This window comes from Loxodonta africana, chromosome 1, assembly GCF_030014295.1.
Source record: "Loxodonta africana isolate mLoxAfr1 chromosome 1, mLoxAfr1.hap2, whole genome shotgun sequence".
In the NCBI taxonomy this organism is placed as follows: Eukaryota; Metazoa; Chordata; class Mammalia; order Proboscidea; family Elephantidae; genus Loxodonta; species Loxodonta africana.
The window spans coordinates 173,607,144-173,623,352 of NC_087342.1; the positions used below are offsets into that span (position 1 = coordinate 173,607,144).

General features: G+C 37.1%; 1 protein-coding gene across 1 annotated transcript in view; it reads right to left on the reverse strand.

The window, feature by feature from the left end:
* AK9 (adenylate kinase 9) overlaps positions 1-16,209 on the reverse strand; it is a 171,428-nt gene that overhangs the window by 75,071 nt on the left and 80,148 nt on the right. Inside the window, exons 15-19 of the mRNA XM_064294766.1 lie at positions 15,934-16,047; positions 15,740-15,844; positions 10,987-11,073; positions 9,408-9,556; positions 307-463 (exon numbers count right to left, since the gene is read on the reverse strand). Of these exons, the coding sequence (XP_064150836.1) occupies positions 307-463; positions 9,408-9,556; positions 10,987-11,073; positions 15,740-15,844; positions 15,934-16,047 (612 nt within the window). The remainder of the gene's footprint in view (positions 1-306; positions 464-9,407; positions 9,557-10,986; positions 11,074-15,739; positions 15,845-15,933; positions 16,048-16,209) is intronic.

Consider the following 16,209-nt stretch of genomic DNA (forward strand, 5'->3'; position numbering starts at 1 on the left):
AGGAATACCATATGCATCCTCTATTAATCTTTTCCCATTAACCTTATATATTGTTCTTTAGAAGTTATAGCTGCTGACCAGGAGGAAGTGTTAAATTTTCAGCTTCAAAGAAAAATTTTAGGAGCCTTTTGGTGCCTCCAGTGGCCGAGGACCCTGTCCTTTGCCACCTACTCAGTGGATGGAAGCCTCATTTTGCATATGCAGGAATTGCTGGGGTGGTATTTGTATCCATTCTTTACTTTAACCAAACATCTTATCAGCAATAGACATTTCATTTCAAAATTTAAATGACAAATATTTACCAACCATTGTTTTCCATATCTGATAAACAGATTATTAAATCAGGTAAAATTCCTTTCTCGACTAAGACTATCCACAGTTCTCTTGTAAAGGGGCAGTTATCCACAACCCATCCTCCATCTTTTGGAGCACCAGGAAACCTATTCTTGTTTTCTTTCATTACCTGTGAAGAATTGCACACTAATATTACAATCATAGTTTGACAAGTCAAGGAATGAGGTGGGATGCTACCTTGATATATAACTTTTGTGTGTCTTAGTCAAGCATCTTTTAAGTTCTTGCTACCCTCAGGAGAATAAAAAGCCACTTAATTTTAAAAGACAACCTTAATTTTAAAGCATCAAAGCTGTAATTTTCAAAAATTAAGAATGGAAATCAAAAGCCTTTGTTAATAAATATATCAATACATTTTTGTTATATATTATTCAGTGGCACAGAATGACCAGTTAAGGTATTAGTGGTGGAGGAGATGGGGAAAAAACAGTAAGCTGGAGGAAGAGATGGGAGGAAGGGAGAGAAAAATGATCCTGAGGAGTAAAAGAAGAGAGCTAGATAGAGAGAAGCTGGAGAATTAGGGAAAAACCAGAAAGCTATAAAGAAATTCAATGCTAATATGCAGGTTTCAACCAAAGACAAGAAGCATTGAGATACAATTTATAATAATTTCACATCTCATTAAACTGTTTTTGGGAAAAAAAACTAATGATATCATAGCATTTTATCAAATGAATAAATCTTGATTCGTTTAACTACCCCCTTACTGTCAGACATTTATATAATTTCTAATTTATATTATCATTAATAACACTGTGATGAACATCTTTGCATATAAATCTTTGTCCAGGTATTACATATTTCCTTAGGTTAGATTCCTAGAAGACATACTATTGGGAAAAAGAAATAAAGGAGCAGACACTTTAGAATCTTTTCATACACATTGTCACATTCAAAAACACCTGCATCAGTCAGCAGTTTGAATCCACCAGCTGCTCCTTGGAAGGCCTACTCTGTCCTATAGGGTCACTACGAGTTGGAATCGACTCTATGGCACACAACAACAAGAACAATAACAGCATTTGAGGAGCCCTGGTGGCACAGTGGTTAAAGCTCTAGGGTGCTAACCAAAAGATCTGTGGTTCAAATCCACCAGCTGTTCTGGGGCAGAAAAATGTGGCAGTCTACTTACCTAAAGATTTACAGCCTTGGAAATGCTATGGGGTAGATCTACTCTGTCCTATAGGGTCGCTATGGGTTGGCATTGACTCGATGGCAATTGGTTTGGTTTTTTGGTTTAACAGTGTTTGAAAGTGACTAAATCATTACATCTTCACTAGTACTGACTGTTGTAAGTTCTTAAAATCTTTGCCAATTTGACAAGTGAGAAATTGTTTTAATTTCCATATCTTTTAGAAACTTGAACTTTAAATTTTTTCATTAGCAATTTGTATTTCTTATTTGATGAATTATTTGTTTATATCTTTGCCTGTTTTTATATTGGGTGTCTTAGTTATCTAGCACTGCTCTAACAGAAATACTACAAATGGATGGTTTTAACAAACAGAAATTTATTTTTTCACAGTTTAGGAGGCTAACCCATTGCTGTTGAGTTGATTCTGACTCATATGGACCATAGGGGACAGAGTAGAACTGCCCCATAGGGTTTTCAAGGAGTGGCTGGTGGATTTGAACTGTCAACCTTTGGTTAGCAGCCATAGCTCTTAATCACTGCACCGCCAGGGCTCCAAGTCCAAATTCAGACCACCGGCTCTAGGGGAAGGCTTTCCCTCTCTGTCCACTGTGGAGGAAGGTCTTTGACTCTTCGGCTTCTGCTTCCAGGTTCCTTGGAGATCTCTGTGTGTCTTGGCATCTGTCTTACCTCATCTCTCCTTCTTTTGTCTGCTTATTTAATCTCCTTTATATCTCAAATAAACTGACTCAAGACACACCCTACACTAATCCTGCCTCATTAACATAACAAAGACAACCCTTTCCCAAATGGGATTATAACCACAGGCATAGAGGTTAGGATTTACAACACATATTTTGCAGGGCACAATTCAATCCATAACATTGGGATATTAGGTTTTTCCTATTTGTTTGTAAGAAATTTTTATATTAAGGAATTAAAATGTCATATTTATTATAAATACTTTTCCCAATCTGACCTTTGTCTTAAAATTTTTATTTTCATGGATTTTATAGTAAGCTATTCATTATTAAGTAGTCTACATACTTTTTAAAAGAATTCTTGCACTGCATTTGTGTCTAGACTGCTTGACCATTCCAAGATCATTTTAATATTGTACACTTTCTTCTAGTTTAAAAAAATGACCCCCCCTTTAAAAAAAAATTCAAACTAGTTTGTATGGTGTGATGGATTGAACTGTGTCCCCCCAAAATATGTGTCAACTTGGTTAGGCCATGATTCTCAGTATTGTGTGATTGTCCATCATTTTTTCATTTGGTGAGATTTTCCTAGTGTTGTAAATCCTATCACTATGATAGATAAGCAGCAGTTATAATGATGAGATCTATAAGATTAGATAGTGTTTTAAGCCAATCTATTTTGAGATATAAAAGAGAAAAGTGAGCAGAGAGAGAGGGGGATCTTACACCACCAAGAAAGAAGCACCAGGAGCATAGCGAGTCCTTTGGACCTGGGGTCCCTGCTCTGGGTAGCTCCTCAACCAGGGGAAGATTAATGACAAGGACCTTCCTCCAGGGCAGAGGGAGAGAGAAAGCCTTCCCTGGAACTGGTGCCCTGAATTCGGACTTCTGGCCTGCTAGACTATGAGAGAATAAATTTCTCTTTATTAAAGCCATTCACTTGTGGTATTTCTGTTATAGCAGCCGTAGATAACCAAGACATGCGGAAATTATTTTTATTTTGATTTAAGGCGAGAATCAAAATAGTTTTTTCCCAACAGTTAATTTTACCAACAATGTTAAATAACTTTTCCTTAATTTTTATCTGTCCTGAGTTCTGTTTCTGACCCTTCTGTGTGGTTCTGTTGATTCTTGTATAATTTCCAGGCTTATATACCATTCTAGCATTACAACACTTTTTACTAGCTGGCAGAGCAAGTGTCCCTCTATTTCTTTGCCAAACTATTCTTAGCTAATCTCAGCTATTTGTTCTCCCAAACAAACTTTAGGGTCATTTTGTCAGTTTAGAAAAATTGAGATTTTTATTAGAACAGCATCAAATATATAAGTAAGTTTAGAAAGATACTCAATAATATTTTGTCTTTACTTATAAGAAATTTTATCTGTATTTGTTGACATCTGCTTATGTTCACATTTATCATTTAATAGTTTTATTCATGTAGACCGTCTATCTCTATTTTAAGCTTACTATTAGTTGGAATCAACTCAGCAACAAAGGGTTTTGGTTTATTAGTTATTTTAAATTTCTGTTCCTGTTGTGTATGGGATTTTTATTCCTTTGGCTACTTTATTTCTGGACATGTTCATTAGCTCTCACTGTTTTTCAGATTATTTTCTTGGACATTTTTAGATACACAGTATCTTCTGCAGAAATGATCCCATTTCTTCTCTGTTCTAACAGTTATCCTTATTTATGTTTCAAGTCATTTTGTATTGCTAAAGTTTCCATAGAACATTTAAAAAAAGGGTATGATAGGAATACCATTGTCTTGTTTCTGACTTTAACATTATATTTTATGGTCTGCAGCCCCAAGCTAGACCATTCTTATGTTAAAATGGCATTCTGCTATCCTTCATGTGACCAGATGATTTATTGAGATAGTCATTTGTGTTCGTATTTTTTTCCACCCTCTCTCTGAGAAGGTAGCCAGGCCTTCTGAGCTCCTTCTTTTGGGAGGTGTTTGTGTGGGCAAACTAAAAGCAGAAGTTATCCTTCTAGCTTTAATTTTTCCTAAATGATCCTGATACAGGTGATAAAAGACCACATATTCACAAATGTTGGAGTAAGGGAAAAGAGAGAAATAAAACATTAGAGGCATGTCCTATTGCTTCAGTAAAACAGGTGGCTCCAAGGAGGAGCGCTGCTGTTGCTGAAGTAGCACAAGCTACTCCAGGCCAGGAAAATTTACAAGCTGAGGTACGGAAAGGTCTGGTGGATGAGGACTTGGGTACCTGATGATGCCTGTTTTGGATATATCAGCAATAGCAGCTTCAGTAGAGGGGTCTATTGAGGCTGATTCTCCAGTTGGGATAATCAACTGGAGGAGAAGGGGAAAACGTTCCTTAGGATGTTACAGCCTAAAGAATTCCAGAGTGTGTGGCTAGGGATGGTGAGGCTCTTGGTCTAGAGACTGTGCCTTGAAGAGAAAGTGGCAGAAAGGCCCCTGGGAGGCCTGTACACTTGGTCTTTGTCCAGTTTAGCAGTTACCAGAGAATGACAGGATTGGTGTCTCATAACTTGATGAGTTGAAAATAAAGTGGCACTTTTCTTTGGGAAGGGGTGAGAGAAAGTGATACTATAAAAACGAACATATTTTCATACATCATTCATCCTTCTGTCATTTTGTGATTTTAAATTAATAAAACATGTAATGTTTTTCATTTCTGGATTTCTGTATTCTGTGCTATTTTATGTTTACTTTTTATTTTATCACTTGTGAATATAGAAAGATGAGAGAGAGGACAAGAGGAGAGGAGAGAAGAGAGGAGAGACTGAGGGATCAGCGAGAACAAGACGTGACAAGGGAGAGATGTGGGAGACACAGACAAAGCGACGGCAAAACAGATAAAAGGTAGAATAGACAAGAATAGAGACATTGGAGAGAAAACCGTGTGAAGAGAGAAGCAGAGCAAAACACGTTGTATGACAGAGAAAGACGCAATGACAAGAGAAACAGACAGTGGTTACGACGCGCCTTGGACAACAAGTCATAGACTTGAACTGGAAAATACACAGTGGTGTAGGTTTGACACCAAAGGCTCATTTCCCTTGATGCAGCTACCATTTTTCTATTAGGTACTGAGCAATTCTGTTGTAACAGATTCATTCCACAAAAGCGTGCAAAGCAATAGTTGCTGCTGATAAAGACACCCAGTGTCCCTCAGCATCAGCTTCTATTGTGAGCTCTGTAGCTAGTCCAGGTGGAAACCAGGTAAGAGTGCAAATGGCTGGGGGTGGAAAAAGCAATTTCCATGAACTCTTCATTTCAAGGGAGTGACTCTTCTCTTCCCTTGGTAAAAATGATATCTATCATTATTTTTGTGTTTTTAAGGTTCTAAAATATTGTTAAACTGTAATTTCAAAAGAATCTAAAAGAAGCTGAGATCAGTTGTGGCTTTGGAGTCACACCTAACTGTTCAGAATTGGCAATTGAAATTAAAGCTATTCACTTTCCCTGGACTGGATCATACATTAGGCCCTAGGTACATTAGTCATGTTTGCTTTGAACATGGGCTGTGAACTTAGTAGAAGGCACAATAGAAAAATGAAGATTAAAAATGGCTGTAGAAATGACCGTTTGGCTATTAACAAAAAGGTTGGTAGTTTGAATCCTTGGAAACCCTGTGGGGCAGTTCTACTCTGTCTCATGGGTTGCTAAGAGTCGGAATTGATGGCAATGGGTTTTTTATTTTTGTAGAAATGAAACTGGAAAATAAAATCATAATAACATTTACAATAGCATTGTGAAAAATCAAATACCCAAGAAAAAACATAATGAAAGATGTTGATGGGCTCTACACTAAAAACTACAGTGATGAGAGAAATTAAAGAGAACATAGAGATACTCTATGTTCATGAATTAGAAGACTCAATATTACTTATTGTTGTTGTTAGGTGCCGTCGAGTCGGTTCTGACTCACAGCGACCCTATGTACAACAGAACAAAACACAGCCTGGTCCTGTGCCATCCTTACAATCATTTTTATGCTTGAGCCCATTGTTGCAGCCACTGTGTCAGTCCACCTTGTTGAGGGTCTTCCTCTTTTCCACTGACCCTGTACTGTGCCAAGCATGATGTCCTTCTCCAGGGACTGATCCCTCCTGACAACGTGTCCAAAGTATGTAAGACGCAGTCTCGCCATTCTTGCTTCTAAGGAGCATTCTGGTTCTACTTCTTCCAAGACAGATTTATTTGTTCTTCTGGCAGTCCATGGTATATTCAATATTCTTTGCCAATGCCACAATTTAAAGGCATCAATTCTTCTTCAGTCTTCCTTATTCATTGTCCAGCTTTCACACGCATGTGATGTGACTGAAGATACCATGGCTTGGGTCAGGCGCACCTTAGTCTTCAAGGTGACATCTTTGCTCTTCAACACTTTAAAGAGGTCCTTTGCAGCAGATTTACTCAATGCAATGCGTCTTCTGATTTCTCGACTGCTACTTTCGTGGCTGTTGATTGTGGATCCAAGTAAAATGAAATCCTTGACAACTTCAATCTTTTCTCCATTTATCATGATGTTGTTCACTGGTCCAGTTGTAGTTCTCACTAAATTTATCTATAGATTCAATGCTAGCCAACCAAAATTCCAGCAGGTGTGCATGTGTAAACTGACAAGCTGATTTAATTTGTATTGGAAGTGAAAAGGACCTATAGATGCCAAGATAATTTTGAAGAAGCAAGCAGAACAAAACATGATGTATGACACAGAGATGGATGGAATGACAGGAGAAACAGGCTGTTGAAGGATATTCATTACCAGATTCCAACACTTGTTATAAAGCTACAGTAGTTAATACCATTGGTATTGGCACATAGATAGACAAATAGACCAGTTGAACAGAACAAAGTTCAGAAGTAGACAACACATATATAGCCACTGGATATATGATAGTGCAAAAGGATGGTCTTTCCAATGGTGCTGGAGCATCTGGGTATTCATATTGAACAAATGAATCTTAACCCTCACATTGTGGTTTCAATTTGTATTTCTCTGATGATTAATGATGTTGAACACCTTTTAATATGCTTATTGGCTACTTGGATGTTCTCTTTAGAATACACAAAAATCACTTCAAAATGAATCTGAGATCTAAATGTGAAAGATAAAACAAAATTTCCTGAAAAAAATCCAGAAGAATATTTTCAAGACCTTAGGTAGGCAAAGGTTCCTGAAATAGAGCATAAAGAAGCACTAACTGAAAAGAAAAAGTTAATAAATTGGGTCTCATTAAAATTAACAATTTCTATTCATTAAGAGGAAACCCTGGTAGCATAGCGGTTAAGTGCTACGGCTGCTAACCCAAGGGTCAGCAGTTCGAATCCGCCAGGCTCTCCTTGGAAACTCTATGGGGCAGTTCTACTCTGTCGCTATGAGTTAGAATTGACTCGACGGCACCAGGTTTGGTTTTGGTTTTTTATTCACCAAGATAGAAAATACTTGTAAAGATATTTGCAATATATTCAACAAACAACTTGTATTCAGAATATATACAGAACAAATCAATAAAAGGAGACAAATAATCCAATTAAAAAAACATAGGCAAATGAGTTGAACAGGTACTTCATGAAAAAGGTATCTCTTCATCTAGCTAGTTTTGAAAAATATTTTTCCTAATCATAGAGATCATAGAAACTGATGACAGGTAAAACAGTCTTCTGCATAGGTCTCTGTTCTCTTGAGAAATGACAGTCTGATTTTCAGCTTCAATGTTAAAATCTCATAGGATTTAAACTCTCATACAATTCCAGAGCTGCACTTTACCATTTAATGGCACTGATCTGTATCCTCCAAAATAAACTCTTAAGAAAATGGAGAAAAATTTCAGTCAAGGGCAAGTATGGGACTTCCACAATCCTAAAAATGTCCCTTACTTGCATGTCATCTCCTCTGGGATGCTTTTCTCACTTTCCAGCATAAGATGAAACTTGCAACCTTTGTGGAATTCCTACACTTTGTATACCTCTATTTACCACGTAGCAGATGATAACTCAATTATTGGTTTATATGCCAGTCTTCCACACCTGGCTAATAGCTCCTTAAAGGAACTAGAAATAACCATTTGCCATCGAATTGATTCCGACTCATGGTGATATCACGTGTGACAGAGTAGAACTGCTCTATAGGGTTTTCCTGGCTGTAATCTTTACGACAGCAGACAACAACAATAACAATCTTTATGGAAGCAGTTTGCCAGGTCTTTCTTCCATGGACTCTCAGGGTGGGTCCAAACCACCAACCTTTACGTTAGCAGCCAAAGTTCTGTGTTGATTAATTCATCTTCACATCCCTAGTATCTAGCATAGTACAGGGCACACAGTAGGTCCTCACCAATGTCTCTGAAGGAATAAACTGACAACTGAACAACCTGAAGGGATGCAGAGGAGGCTGAAAGGTCTGCGTGGGAAACTCAGAGGGAGAAAGCCATTCATCCTGTGAACTGCAGAGTCATGGAGGCTGGTACACAGCCTAGGGCTCAAGGAGACCACCCCAGGGCTACAACCCATGTGTGGTAGAGTGGTTCTATACTTTCACATAATCACTTGAAATCACATCTTCTTCAAATTACAAGAAATACAGAAACAGTTCATTTTTAGTCCAAAGTGATTTATTCTTTGACTTTTGCTCTGAATGCTTACTCGAGATCTCTGTACAAAACAGGCTCATATGGACACATTGTTCTTTATAAGTAAAAGATAAGCTTTCTGATTTACCACTGGTAGGACACTGTATTTGATGTTTTATTTTCCCCTTAGACTGGGAAATCACTTGTTTGTCTACCCATTTCTCCTATGATCACAGAACGCATGGTCAAGGGGGTTGGAGGAAATTAGTTAACTATGGAGCAAAATTTGTCTGGTCTATGATTAATCAGCTCATAGAGGAAATATCTAACCTTGTCACTGGCTTCATATGCACCATCTTTGAACCAATTGAGTTGAGTCAAAGACATTAAAAGCTAGTTAACTAATTTTAAAGCTATGAAATTATATTACATGATTTCTTTAATCAAAATTTATCAAAGAGCATCAGCAGTTGTTCACTTTGATACATTATACACAACGCTGCTGACTACAAATTGCACTTGAACCTGAAGGCTACAGATTTCAATACTGTCAAATGAGACTCTATGTATATACTAGGTTAGCATTTTTGTCTATATTGTTTCGAATAGTTGTTGTTAAATCAATGTTAAAATTAACAGCTGGGTTTCTTACCTCTCTGAGCACTTCCTCTAAAATTTCAGCATGCTTTTCATATGGCTGTTCGAAGTTCATATCCTTTGTCATTTTTATAGTTTCTTCAACCATGGCAACAACCTCTGGATGGTCTGCAGTTACCTCTTCTATAGTGTCTTCTATTGAAACTAAGTAAGTTAATAAATAATGCCATTAATGATTTTAGTGGACGATGTTGGCAATAAAATATGATTGTAAATACCTGACCCAAGAAAGTATTATCTTTGTGTTACTGCAGCACATGCTGGAAGAAGAGAGAGATAAGGATAGGAGAGGAAATGTTAATTCAGGAATCAAAAATATCAGCAGGGACTTCAGCCAGTGCTTCAGAATGGAAATGAATGAGGCAAAAAGAAAGTCATGCCAGGCAGGAGTCAAAAGCAAGGAAGCCGAGAAGAGGTAGGGACCAAAGGGTTCCAGGGGCCAAGTTAAAAAATGAGCATCTAGGGAATGAGTCAGAAAACAAGAGGAATGCTTCCAATTACAAGCATGAGACTACACAGGACAGTAAGAAGACAGGCTGTAGGCAAGTTGCAGTGGATGGGGAAAAGGGTGGTATAGGCTGGTTTTTCAAGTGTTACACTTGCTTCTTGCCCTTATTTGGTCCTGATGTGTCTCCTTCAGTGGCTCTTAGGCTGCATCCTGATGTGAAAGCTCATCCACTACTCCAGTGAGATAGGAGATTGGGGGCTTTGCCTAGATCTTCTGCCTCTGCATTTATAGTTGTGCTTCCTGAGCTGCTGCCCAGGGGCTCCATCTGACAGGGTCTCCTGCCAGGGCCAAATTGATTCCAGCCCAGAAAAGCCCAAAAGGGCTTTCAAAGAGAAGCTGTCTGCTGCACTTCCTGCCTTGAAGTGAGAAATCTGTTCTCAGGAATGGAGAGACCAGGTCGTTCCCACAAAGCACCATATCTTCCCGAAGCCTTGGTAGTAGGGGGTATGATGACGCAAAAATAACCAGACAAAGATGCTAGATGTGCTAGAAGCTCCTAGGTGTCTACCCAATATCTATTCTCTTCTTCTTTAGTAACAGAACGCTGACTTTGCTGGGGGCACCAATGTGCCTAGCTAAAAAGACTCTATCTCCCAGCTTCTCTTATAGCTTTGGATGATCAATGAGGTGTAAACAGAAAAAATTTTTTTTTTTTTTGGTGAGTCTTCCTGGCATCTCTTTAAAGAGAGCTGACTCAGCTGGGTGGAGTGCCTATTTTTTGCCCTTTGCCTTTTCTCCTTTTCCTAACAGGCACACTGACATGATGGCTGGAGCTCCTGCAGCCATATTGTGAATGGTTATGAAAACCACATGCCAGGAATGGCAGAGCAGAAAGATCTCTTGTTTTCCTAATATTTTTTTTGAGCAAAACAACATTTCGCATGTTATTTTTTCTATGTTTTTGCATCCCAACTATTTATGATAAGAGTACCTTTTAAGAGTAAGTTACACATTAATTATGGTTTTTTAAAAAAATCTCACATTTCTCCTCTAAATTCTGAAGGAGTTATTTGTGTTTTATAGGACTAAAATCTTAGAGAACCAAATTACTCAAATATTGATTTACCTTTTTTGGAAGATAGTTCTACTTCTTGACTAGGGCCTCGAGACAGACTTTTAAATTTGGACATAATTTCACTGCTTTCTTTTTCATCTGTGAATAAAACATTGTTAATACCTAAAAGAATAATATTAAAGAAAGATGTAGGCAGATTCCCAAGGAAGACTGTAGTGTTTGTCCAGGGACCTAGAACTTATATTCCCCAAATTTTTATTACAATAGTAACCATAACATTGAAATATAGGTAAATACATCTATCAGCAGTTGAAAAAAGGACAATAACAGTAATAGTGGATCTAAATTGAAATAAAAATCAATATTGCCCTTTCTGAGGTACCTAACACCTTCCTGACTCCAAGAGGTAAAGGCTGTACTTATCTCAAAAACATGAGGAAGGAGCGTGAGCCACTGATCAGAAAACTTCTTTTCACCAATGCACACTAGCAGCCCAGACATCCCTCCGGCAGCGGGTAGAGGCGCTGATGTCTGCTACAATGGACTGCCTCCCCAAAGAGGAAACAGACTATGTGGAGGGGGAGGAGGGTCCCTCCGTGTGTATTGTGTATTGTGGCTAGGCAGCAGAGATGGGGCTCCCAGCCAAAATTTTAATGCATGAGGAAGTGGTGGGTCCTCCTGTGAAGCCTGTGTATGTGTGCCTGCACGCGTGCACACGTGTATGCACTGGGGAAGGAGGCATGAGGTTCTGACTGTGCCCAGTTCAACTCCTATTAGGCTTGAAATAAACACCATGCAAGCATATATCTCTCTGAATCAGTAGGAGAAACAAATAAAAAATTAGCTGCTCTACCTTACATAACAAAATAAATTATAGATTCATTTAAAACTAAATGCAGAAAGGTTGAACCAATAAAAAAAATAAACAGAATATAAGTACATATTCAATCTTTGGTTGACTAATATAAGAAATCAACAAAGGCCAATCAAAAGGCAGAGAGAGGCAGAATGGATTAAAAAAAAATGACTGCTATCTACAAGAGACGCATCTTAGGCACAAAAACACCAGTAGATTGAAAGTGATAGGATGGAAAAAAAGTATTCCACGCGAATAGTAACCAAAAGAGAGCTGGTGTGGTGATTTTAACATCAGACAAAATAGACCTTAAGTCAAAATCTATTGTAAGAGAAGAGAAGAAGAAGGACATTACATAATTATAAAAAGGTCAGTTCATCAAGAATAGATGACAATTATAAATATTTATGCACCTACCTTCAGAGCCCTAAACATATAAAGCAAACACTGACATAATTGAAAGGAAAAATAGTTCTAAAATAATAGTTGAAGCCTTCAATACGCCACTTTCAACAGTGGATAGAACATCTAAAAAGAAGATCAGTAAAGAAATTGAGGATTTGAACAACAATATAAACCAACTAGATCTAGCAGTGCTATAAGAATGCCCCAACCAACAACATCTCAATATACATTCTTCTGTAGTGCACATGGATCATTCTGTAAAATAGACCACGTGTTAGGCTATTAAGCAAGTCTCACTATACTTCAAAAGATTAAAATTATACAAAATATTTTCTCTAACCACAATGGAATGAAAGTAGGAACTAATAATAACAGAAGGAAAACTGGAAAAATTCACAATAATGTGGAACTTAAAGAACACACTATTAAACAATGAATAAGTCAAAGAAGAAATCAAAAAAGAAATAAAAAAATACTTAGAGTTGAATGAAAATAAAAGCACATCATACCAAAATGTACGGGATGCAGTGAAGGCAGTGCTCAGAGGAAAATTTATAGCTGTAAATGCCTACATTAAAAAGAAGAGCGAGCTCAAATCAATAACCTAACTTTGTAACTCGAGAAATTAGAAAAAGAGCAAACCAAATTCAAAACTACCAGAAGGAAGGAAATACAAAGATAAAAAGAGAGATAAATAAAATAGAGAATAGAAAAACAATTGTTGTTTATTGCTGTTGAGCTGATTTTGACTCCTGGTGACTAAATATGTGCAGAATAGAACTGCTCCATAGAGTTTTTAAGGCTGTGACCTTTTGAAAGCAGATCACCAGGCCTGTCTTCCAGGGTGCCTTTGGGTAGGTTCAAGTGGCCAACCTTTCGGCTAATAGTCGAGTGCTTAACCATTTGCACAACCCAGGAACTCCTAGAAAACAACAGAGTCAATGAAACTAGAATTTGGTTTCCATCAATAAAATCGACAAACCTTTAGCTAGACTGACAAAGAGAAGATGCAAATATCTAAAATCACAAAATGAAAGTGGGACAATACAACCAACCCTACAGAAATGAAAAGGTTTGTAAGGGAATACTATCTATAGCTGTACACTAACAAATTCGGTATCTTAGAAGAAATTCCTAGAAACACATAAACTTCCTACGTTGATTCAAGAAGAAATAGAAGGTCTCAACAGATCCATAACAAGTGAAGACATTGAATCAGTGACCAAAAACCTCCCAATAGAGAAAAGTCCTAGACCAGATGGTTTCACTGCAGAATTCAACCAAACATTTACAGACAGCATCAACATGGATGAATGTTGAAAACATTATGAAATAAATTAGTCACAAAAGGACCAATACTTATATAAAAGAGGCAAATATATGCCCTAGTGGTGCGGTGGTTAAAACACTGGGCTGCTAACCAAAAGGTCAGTAGTTCAAACCCACCAGCTGCTCCACAGGAGCAACATGTGGCAGTCTGCTTTTGTAAAGATTTAGAACATTGGAAGCCCTATGGGGCAGTTCTACTCTGTCCTATAGGGTCACCATGAGTAGAAATTGACTCTACAACACCAAGTTTCTTTTTTGGTTTGTTAGAGACCAAAGTTTACCAGGGGTAAGAGGGAGAAGCAAAAAGGAAGTCTTAGCTTAAGAGGCACTGAGTTTCTGTTAATGGTGGTAGAATAATTTGGAGGCAGATAGTGGTGATGGCTGTTAATATAATGAATGTAATCAATGTCACTGAAATGTGTATGTAAAAGTATTGAATTGGCAAATGTTTTGTTATATTTTTACCAAAATAAAATCATAATAAAAAGAAATCAACAAAGGAAAAGTAATTATTCAACTACAAAAATATGAAAAACATCTCTATTTCAAAAATAGCAAGCTGATTTAAAAGGCAAAACACTCAATTTTGGAAAAAGATGAAAAATAAAAGTTTAATATATAAAGTTTACAGAGAGGCCATATAACTGACACAATAATTTAGAAAAATGAGCAAAAGACAAAAATAGTCACCTCAGAAAAGAATATAAATAATCAATAAATATCAAAATATCAACTTCGGAAATAATCAAATAAATAAAACAAAAATATTTAAAAAATACTAGGAAAGCAAAGTCATGTACTATATATAGTAGTGAGGGGGCTGTAATATGGAACAACTTTTATGCAAAGAAATTTGACTCTGTCTATAGCTTCATACTCATTAATCTAGTAATTCCACTTATTTCAACATGTATAAATACATCATTGAAGCATTATTTACAGTAGCAAAAAAAAAGAAACAGAAATGTGTAACATAAAGCACTGGTTAAAACTACGGCTTATAAATAGAGATGCTGTGTGGTTTAAAATTAGGAAAGGTGTGTGTCAGGGTTGTATTCTTTTACCACACTTATTCAATCTGTATGAGAAAATAATCTGAGAAGCTGGACTACATGAAGAAGAATGCTGCATCAGGATTGGAGGAAGACTTATTAATGACTTACAACACGCAGGTGACACAACCTTGCTTGCTAAAAGTGAAGAGGATATGAAGCACTTACTGATGAAGATTAAAGACTTCAGTATGGATTACACCTCAACATAAAAAAAAAAAATCCTCACAACTGGACCAATAAGCAACATCATGACATATGGAATATACTATGGACTGTCAAAAGAACCAACAAATCTGTCTTGGAAGCATGCCAGAATGCTGCTTAGAAGGGAGGATGGTGAGACTTCATCTTACATACTTTGGAAATGTTATCAGGAGGGACCAGTCCCTGGAGGAGGACATTGTGTTTGGTAAAATAGAGGTTAGTCGAAAAAGAAGAAGACCCTCAATGAGACGGACTGACACAGTGGCTACAAAAATAGGCTCAAATATAGCAACAATTGTGAGGATGGTGCAGGGTTGGACAGTTTCATTCTGTTGTATAGGATCACTTTGAGTCAGAACCAACTTGACAGTACCTAACACCAAAAACAACAATAAGTAGGGAAATGTGTGCAGTAATTTAAAATACCTCCTAATGAAGTAATTTTAAAATATTACATTATAATTAAATGTTATAACATTTATCATTTTGCCTTCATCAACAAAGGTAAAAACAGTTTATGTTGCATACTCTCAATTATGCTAAAATATGAGAAGAAAAATTTTGTAAGTATACATAATACTATATGATAAAATTGCACAGCTAAAACCCTGGGTCTATGGTGGTCTTATTTCAGTACATTAAAAGGGGCAAGAGAGCTTTTAAGAGAGAATTTACAATTACATGATATATGACAGTATCATGTCTGAAAACATTCAAAAATTTTCTTTGGGCTCTAATTGTGTTTGGGTCCCTGTTTTATAATGTTTTCTTGTTCATTCCAGTAATTCTATTTCTGTCCTATAGCTATTCAGTTCAAACCAGCTAGCTTTTTTCCTCCTGACATTTCCATTTGTGTGTGTGTAATTTTAAGCTCAGTGTAAACATATGATCAAATATGAAATAAACAGAAAAAAGACCCGTCAGCATGGTATTTGTAGTTCATTTTGTTTGTTACCATCTTTATCACTTTTGGCACTTGGATCAGCGGAGACTTTTTCTGTCTGCATTTTGGTTTCTTCAGTGTCCTCTAGAGAGCCTTCTCTTAGGGTTTCTTGATTGTCTATTACAGTGAAAGAATAATGGGCTTTATCAGCTAATCTATATTAGGAAAGATTTGACCAATAACATCAACAATATATTTTTTTTTACCGTCGTCCTCAACTGAAGACAGCATGTCTTCTAGGCTTTTAAACGGTCCCATTTGGAATTCTTCATACTCTTTTCTTCCAAATTCTCTTTGAAATTCTCTTAAAGCTAATGCGGCTGAAAGATAATAATTGGTTGTGTTAGCAAAAGGTAGTTGCGGATAGGTGGACAGGCCTAGTGGTGAGAAGACCCTGCTTTAAAGCCAGACAGATTTGAGTTTGAGTTCTGACTCCCTCACTTTGGATCTGTGTGGCTTTGGTAAATTACTTGATCTCCCTG